Source organism: Strix aluco, chromosome 3, assembly GCF_031877795.1.
Source record: "Strix aluco isolate bStrAlu1 chromosome 3, bStrAlu1.hap1, whole genome shotgun sequence".
In the NCBI taxonomy this organism is placed as follows: Eukaryota; Metazoa; Chordata; class Aves; order Strigiformes; family Strigidae; genus Strix; species Strix aluco.
The window spans coordinates 115,527,574-115,536,456 of NC_133933.1; the positions used below are offsets into that span (position 1 = coordinate 115,527,574).

An 8,883-nucleotide genomic window follows, 5' to 3' on the forward strand; every position below is an offset into this window, starting at 1 on the left:
AAACTGAAATCGATCTTCAAATAAGCAACAAAACATAGAAAGTAACACTCTTCATCCATATAGACTGCAGAAATCCAGTAACAGCAGTAGTCATTTTGGTTTACTCGACAATTAAATGTTCCCCATCTTTAAAATGGTCAGCTTCTCAGTCTTCTCCACGGAAAAAAAAAAAAACCACCAAAAAACAACAACAAAAAAGAAAAATTACAAAAAAAAAAGAAATAGGACTTCACCACACTCTCCCTTGAATGAACTACTGTTCAACTCTGACAGCCTCTACTCCTCCATGTCTAATATCCTCCTGCTCTTCCCAATTCAGGAATCATCTCCATGAAATCAGCCACCTACAAAGACTCTGAGCACACAATGACAGTCCTGTAAACATCTGCAATACACAGCAACCTGCAGAAGTAATGGACACTACTTCAAGCTGTTACAGCATTTCAAATTAATTCCATCTTTTTTTATAATATTTTAGTAACATTTATAATTATGCTTCCATGTTAAAATATTTTATATAACTTCTTATATTCAATCCCATTACTGATAATCATTTCTTAATATACTCTAGACTAGACTGTCTACAGATCTGGTAGCCATCACTGGGCTTCTAATAAATTCCTGCAGATTCATGGTGGCCTCAACTTCTTTCTAGCTTTTCCACCGTGAAGAATAAAAACTCATTCATTACAGCCTGGACTGTCAGTCAACTTTGAGTGACATGCTTAGTCTTCACCGAATTATGTTTTTTATATATATATATATGAATGAATGATTGACAGAAAGCAGTACAATCAAGGGCATTACTCAGCCGGTCAGAAGGCAGTAGGTCAGAAAGATTAAGAACGCTCAGTACAGGTAGCTTTACCAGTATTGAATATATACCACTGTAGTTATACAACCAGTCTGCTCACAAGCTGTTTCAGAATAAGAGTACTTCCTTCTTAGGCCACTTTAACTAGAAGTAAAAGGAAACACCAAAATCCCAACTACAGCAAATTACACCATTAGAGCCAAACCAAAATAGCTTCTTCACCTTTGGATGTATTATTCCAGAATAAAAGGCAGAGCTACGGATGTTTTCCTTTGCAAAAGATGGCTTAGCGGCTAAAACATCACTTAAAACAATCAGGCACAACTAGCATTTATCTAAATTTGCAGACAAATTGAAATTGCCAAACAGCTCAGTTCACTTGAAACAGTGCTAAAAGACTAATAATGATAACTAATGTTGAATTTAAAGTACTTTCCAAAGGAAAGAAGAAAAACTAAATATCCATACTGAAGAACTGCATTAACATTCTTTGTAAAATAAATACTGTAAGCAAACACGTTTTCACCTGGATACGTGTATTTTTTCACACCCTCCAGGAAAAAAATAAAACCCCACAGTCTAGACTCCCTCATTCAAAGGCTTGGAAAACAAGAAAAAAACACCTGGGCAACTGTTAGTCAGGCAAAGTGCATGTTAGTCAGAATAATAAATGTGAAGAAGACATGCCGTTATCAAGGCTGCAAAGGATGTATCGCAGCACTTCATTAGGTCAACACAGGAGCAGGTAAACAGGAGTTAAAGTCAACAAATATCAGGGCTAATGAATGATAAAGATGACACATTTATTTCAGTTTTATCAGTTTTCAGAACTCTTGTTTTAAGTCAGCACTGTACCCAAGAAAAAGCCCACAAAGGGAAAATATCTACATAGCTGTGGTACAATAGATTTACAGCAGTAACACTTCAAAAACAAACAGAAAGCAACACAGGGTAACCATGTACTCAGTAAGTGACTCTTGTCATCTTCCTTATGCCTTAGTGTTTTTTCATTATTAGCCTGTTCTCCAGTCACTCCAGTATTTCTTTTCAACATCCCAGAACTGCAGTATTTCTGCAGCAATTTCTGAATCACATTGTGAATTTAAAAAGGGCTTGTACTGTGCTGAACGTAGGTCAGTAAGTGTTCACACTTACACCAACTATATTAATTGCCTAAGGATGGGAAAAACAATTTGACAAAACAAAACAGGTGACTATAGGCTGTTCACATAAAGACTGTTTTAGATGTTTACTGTGGAAACCCTGGGTTGTAATTACATTTGCGTTTTTCCACGGCTTCACAAAAACCTGGAGAAAACATAACCAATATGAAAGTGTGCAAGAGTATATCAGAACGAAAATTCACTGCTGCCACCCTAAATTTCAAAGAATAAAAGTAGCTCTGTACTTTATGTCCTCACAACAATATTCATGAACTTGAATTAAATAGAGGTATTTCTTTCTTGCACTAAATCTTTCTACCACTTAATAAATGTCTTATCTTTTCCAACACTGTAACCACATTGGCCTTCTTTTCTTTTCCAACTCTATTTGTTACAGCTTCCACTCCTTCCTTCAAGACAGTCACTTTCTCTTGCCAATTTTTTCTCTTATCCCAACAGTTTCATCCTTCTCTACACATTTTTCATTCCAGAATAATTTCAATGAGCAATACATAAAGAGTTAAGTCAACACCTAAACACTATACTAAAATCTGGGAAGGGTGTCACTGCAGAGACTAGGAGCCTTCTGATTATATATTCCCTCCCTTCCACTAGTTCAAAGAGAAGTTAAGAAACCGTTAAAAACTTTGCTAGTGAATCCAAACAATTCAAAACATCCAGTCATTGAGAACAGCACATACAGAATGGAGAATGGGACTTCTTTTCCAGTTTCTTCTCACCCACTAGGTCTCCATCTATTGTCATGGGAGATCATGCTTTGCTATCCACCCTTCATTCTTCTGACTGCTGCTAGCAACAGATAAGGAAAACACAGGGCAAAGTAGGGGTACAATTTTCTTGTCCTACCACTCCCTTATCTTCAGTGTTTGGATTTTACACACCCGTGAATGCTACTTTTACTCCTATTACGCCTAAGTTTCCTGGGTCACATCAGAAAAGTCAGTAACATGCTGCTCTTTCACAGCTGCACACAAGGGTCTAAGAATCGATGGTGAAAGATAATAAAACTTATGACACTCTTCACTATTCTCTTTTATAGTTTCATAATGCTTAAGACAAATATTAGGCCATCTGAATTCTGGACAGCTATACAAGCCAAAATTTTTTATTTCCCCTCCATGTTTAGACAAAAAGGTTTTTATCAGACTAAGACATTTCAGTCCTCAGGAGGCTACGTTAGGTTGCCTTGGCAGAAAACAAGGGAAGCTAAGGCATTACTAACACTCAAAACCTTGTGAAATAAGAGATCTAACCAGGAGACACATCCAGATGTTCCCTGCAGGCAAATCAGGCACATACAGCTTCTCAGGAAAATGATTCCCTACACCACCTCCAAGCCCAGCCTTTTACCTAAACTCCAGCTGTGGCTCATCTCCAAAGCACCAAAACAAAGTAAAAAAATTTGCAGATACACCTTGCCAATCACATGCATGGAAGAAATAAACACTTCATATATATATATACACACAAGGAAAAAAAAAAATCTTGCCCACTCTCCTTAAAGGCAACAAGGTGAAACACAGAGGCTCAACATATATCAATGGTAATTGCTTTTATGTGGAATTGGGTGCGTTAAGGACATGTTGAAAGCAACTTGGATGACGCTCTACACAAGGAAGCGTACACAGAAAATTATGCAAAGGTATAGATGCAGCAGACTGGCCTGTGATCGCTAAATTAAGGATGTTCATATAGTTTATACAGTCCATGTTTAGGAGGATTTGGATTTTTATGCCTATTCTTATTAAAAAAGGTCAGTTTGGATTCTTTGAAGGTCAACAGCACTCATGTAGAAAATGATATTCTACACAAATGAGCAAATTTATTCAAATAAAAGCTAAAATTAGACTGCAAAAAACCAAGAGAAGTGTGGAAATAGCAAGGATTTTTTTTTACTTTTGTTGAGAAAACACTGTTTGTCTTTACATCCTGGATTTTAAGTGAAGTGCATAATCATAAGCATGACGTTCTATTCAGTCCACACATCTTCACATAGCTATACTGTTAGCAGTTGGAGCTATACTCTTCTTATCTGGAAGATAATCACTGAAGTTAGCTTAGTTCCTCCAGTTGTTCAGACTGTATTTGAGGATGTCAAGATCAATCTCTTAGACAACCCATGCAAAAAGTTGACAGTCACATATTGTCATGGTCAATCTCCTATCTACCCTGCTCAGCTATTCCTCTGCTACAGTTATCTGTTTCTATGGCAAACAAATGGCAGTAATAACCCATATAATTTTGCCCATTTTCAGATAAAAAATTTGCTCCCTCTGGTGGGAGCAGTGAGAGCAAAGATTATTCTCTAAATTCACCTGACTCTGTAGAGACCTAAAGCCAAGAAGAAAGCTTTGCTCTCCTAGAATCATACTCATCTCACAGCAAATTTAAATATCTCCAATTTAATGACAGGTAATCTGACATGTCATCTAGAGAAGCCACTTGTCAACAATCAGCAAGATAGCGCCAGAACTAGAAATGGAACAAGGTCCAATGCGCTATTTGACAGGCTTCACCACAGAGAAAGACTAACGCAGCAGAGACAAATATGACATGAGTACAATCAAGAAAAACAGAAGGCTAGGTGAGAGACCTAACAATAATAAAATAATTCAAGTTGCAACCTCGATGCCTTATTTAACACATGATTTTCTAGCAGCCAAGTTTTTATGATAATCCTTCCCATACTTTTCTTTAGTTACATCCTTCCCACCCCGACAGATACTTTTACTCCCTCTCTCCCCTAACAAGACAGAAGGAATACTGCAGTACATGAACACTCATTCACTCATTAACTTTAAGGACCCGAGGTGAGAGTTGTCAACAGATGCTTCCTTTGCCGAGCAGCAAACTCAGGTTCTCTAAGAAGAGAAAAGGTACAGTTCTTACGGGGCTTTTCACCCCCCAAGGAGTGATTATTTTTTTTTCCCCTATAACAAAATACAAAAGAAAGGTGTGCAAGTCTGCCTTCCCAAATCTACAGAGATAATCATAGGTTCTTGTTCAGACCAGGCACCTTCTCTTGCACCAAACAACTGAAAATAACAATAGAAAAATTGGAACAAGAAGCCTATTAAAAACACATTAGCTTTTCCAAGTAGCCATTTCAGTTAACTTGGTGCAAAACAAAATAAGAGCAAAAGGAAGGGTTAACATGGTGACAAATTATCACATAATACCTTGGGGGATACACACAGAGGTGGAAAACATTTTCTTCTCCATTCCTATAGCTAACTAATACTCTAGTACCAAGAAGAAAGGTCTAGGAATCTGTTAAAGCAACAAAGCTTTTCTCTTGTAACACAGTTGGGCACATAGAGGAGACTGTCTTACAAGTGTGTCAAATGGCTCTGGTGGAGCTGTCATCCTCCATCTTTTACACTGATCTCCAACTAGCACATAACCAACACCATTCTCAAATCTGTGCTTCTAGTTCTGCCAAGCATTAAGTCAATTTCTCACACTCAATCCACACACAGATGCGGATCTGATGCATTAGTTCAATCTTTGCAATAGCAGCTTCACCTTTAACTGAAATTTCTACTTCATTCACTGCCAAATAGGCAAAGTTCTTCGGTCCATTTGTTTGAATACCCAGGCAGTAGAGTAACATTGACACACGCTAGCTGGATTTGTCCTCCTCCAGAAGCTTTTACCTTCACTGAAACTTTGTAGCAGGATAATTAGACAGCAATGGCTTAAAGGTAAATCACAGTAGCAACATTTTGGATGCGAAGGTTAGTACCTACTTGTCGAAACTGAAACTCAGAAGTGGAGAAACAAAACCCATTCATTTCCATCAGTTTTGAATGCTGGTATTATTCTGGAGTGCCAGAATAGTATCAATTCCATTACCATTTCAAGTACCTGCTGTACTGGTATGACTGTAGCCACCGTACAGATCGGGATCAAGTAGTAGAAACAACCTACTAATCAGAAAACCTTTATTCTTTTAGTTTTTTTTTTTTTTTCAAAGTGCTGCTACATTTTCATACCAAGTATGCATATAGTATGACCAAATGTCACGCATAATCTTCGAGCAGACACACCAGAGTATCAGCACTTTCTTCTCTGCCTCATTCTTTTACTACCTTTGATTACACTGAACACATTTCACATTCTTTCTGAATTACAAACTTAATATCAAGATAGGCTCTTAAACTGAGATGTTACAAAAATCTAACTTTGCCTTTTTTTTTAGATCAGTTATGGATGCATTCTTCTCAGTGCAGCATGATTTTGTAACTCTTCAATTCATACTCATGTCATAATCAGTTCTCTTCTTATACAACTGGACCTATATTATGTACAGTCCACTGATGTCTAAAAACAAAGTATGTATGATTTTTAGCTGCTTATGACAAATCTTTTAAACCATGTGTTTAGTCACCCTCCATTGTGATTATCCCCAAAAGCTTCAACAGATCTCAAACAGTATTTTGTAAAAACATCTTGACTTCACAGGAGCACCTGTTGCAAAATACTCAATACAGGGAAGTTTTCCAGGCTTTTGATAGAAGCAACTTTATTATCATCAAAATGCCCCATCCATAACATTTAAAATAAATTTGATAGAACCTGCACTACATCATGAAACAATTAAATTTATGACTACTGTTATTAATAGATAATTATACGACGCCAGCATGATGCCATAAAAAGATGGTCATCTCTTATTTGTTTTACAGTACCCCATAGAAGCTACACACTTTATGGAAATAAATACACGGCACCTGCCAAGAGCAGCTCACAGCCTGCATGTACGAGGCACCGAGCCATGTGTTGCCATTAATCCCAGATGCAGGTACCATTCATAGCAGTATCTATTCCAACACAGCAAGCTCAATTTCAACTTGCCCACTTTTGTGAGTTTTCTAGAAGATACTTTTTCATGTGTGTCCTTAACCTAAGGTTCCATTCAAACAAATGGCTGGGATTGGGGGGAGAAAAAAAAGAGCCTCTAGTTCAGTCACTTCCAAAACTCTTCCACTAGACGTGCTCCTTCTTCTGTGTTTCGTTTCAAGTTACTTTTCTCACTTATTAGGTGTCTTTCGTAAAAACAAACCATCAAAATCTCCTCTACATAAGCACACGCTGTTTTCCTTGACATGCTTCACTCATTCATACGTTAATGAAGATTAATTTTTTTTTAATAAGAATTCCTCACATGAGATTTCCTGGTGCCAAAAAATTTGCAAAAGTTACTTAAGGTTACTTATGTATTCATACGCACATAAATATTCTGTAGATTTAGGCGGTCTAGACCGCTTCCCCATAAGCAAACATTCTTGTACAACTTCAGTCATTAAACTCTGCAAACCTCAGTTTCCCAACCCGATTTTGTAATCTCCTGATGTTTTGTGCAGAAGAGAGGATTAACAACCTTCAGGAATTTTTATACCACCCAGACAAAAGATACCACAGGACCGCTCTGCCCACAGAGCGCCCAGGGATCCCCGGCAGCCCTGGGCGCAGCGCGCATTATCCCTGAACGCCGCATTTCAAAACCACTGGCAGGCGCCCCCGGGCGCGGCAGCCGCTCCGCATCCGCCGCTGCTGCCCGACCTCCGCACCGCTGCGCTGGTACCGGCCCCGGTGCCAGCCGCGGAGGGCCCGAGGGGATGCCCCCGGCCCGCCCGCCCGGCGGCGAGCGCGGCCCCGCGGCCTGACCCCGGCACGCCCGAGGGCGCGCACCGGCGGCGCGAGCCGAGCGGGGCCGTGCGCGGGATGCGGCCGCGCTGCGGGACCGGCCGGCGGCGGGCGCGCACCTGCACGCGGAGCGCGGCCGCCGCTCCCCTCCCCGGCGCCCCCCCGCGGGCCGCGCCCGCGCCCCCCCCCCCCCCCCCCCGCCCTCACCCGCGGCGGCGTGAGGGGAACCGCCGCCCCACCGACCCGCCGGGCGCTGCCCACCCTCTCCCCCCGGCCCCCCGCCCGGCGGAGGCGGGGAGGATGGAGGGGCCGCGGGGGGATGGGGCGGGGCGGGACTGCGCGGAGCGGGGGGCGCTCGCCCGGCGCGGCGCGGCGCCGCCCCTCCCCGGTGAGCCCCCGGGAGGCAGCGGCGGGGCAGGCGCCTCCCTATCCTCACCTGGTCGACGGGCAGCCGCACGGCGTTGCTGAGGGGCTGCAGCAGCGTGGAGCCCGTGGTGCTGGTGGCCATGGCGAGGGTGCCTCCTCCCGCGCCGGGAGAGCGGGCGACGAAGCCGGGGAACCGCTCCCCTCCCGGGCTCCCGCGGCGGCGGCAACAACGGCGGCGGCAGCGCGAAGAGCCCCAGCCCTGCACGGCGCCGTGACAACAAGGGGCCGGCGCGGCCCCGCCGCTGACTGACAGCGCCAGCGGCCAACCCGCGCGCGGCGCCGCCGCGGAGCGACAGGCGGGCTCGCCCAATCCCCGCCCCTCGGAGGGGTGGGCGGGACGAGGCGGCTCCCCTCCGGCGGCCGCCAGCGGCCGCGGGCAGGCTCGGCGGGTGGGAGGGGGAAGATGGTGCCCGAGCGGGCGGGGGTCGGTGAGGTGAATCGTGGGGTGGGGGGCGGCCTGGCAGCGTTGCGAGGAGAAGGTGGCCCCGCGGCGGCCGCTCCGCGCAGAGGGCGGATGAAGCTGCGCGCAGCGCGCAGGTACCGCGCAGGGCCCGGCGCGGCCTCGCCCTGCACCAGAGGGGGCTGCGCGGAGCAGGGGCCCGGCCGCGCCTCGCCTCGTCCCTCCGCGGCGTGCGGAGCTCCGACCTCGCCGAGGTGTGCGCGACCTCCCCGAAGGCGCAGGGGAGGGACGGATGGGGACACCTGAGGGGAAAGGGCACGGTCCTGCGCGGGGTGGGGGAGCAGGGACAGCCGGGCTCCCCGAGGGAGCGGGGGGCTGGCCGCGCTGGCAGGGTCGGCGGGAGGCGGCGG

General features: G+C 44.6%; 1 protein-coding gene across 1 annotated transcript in view; it reads right to left on the minus strand.

Moving 5' to 3' along the window:
* Positions 1 to 8,279, minus strand: part of MBOAT2 (membrane bound glycerophospholipid O-acyltransferase 2) — a 96,562-nt gene extending 88,283 nt beyond the window's left edge. The window contains exon 1 of the mRNA XM_074820019.1: positions 8,084 to 8,279. Coding sequence (XP_074676120.1) covers positions 8,084 to 8,155 — 72 coding nt within the window. The 5' untranslated portion in view covers positions 8,156 to 8,279. The remainder of the gene's footprint in view (positions 1 to 8,083) is intronic.
* Positions 8,280 to 8,883: the final 604 nt, after the last annotated feature.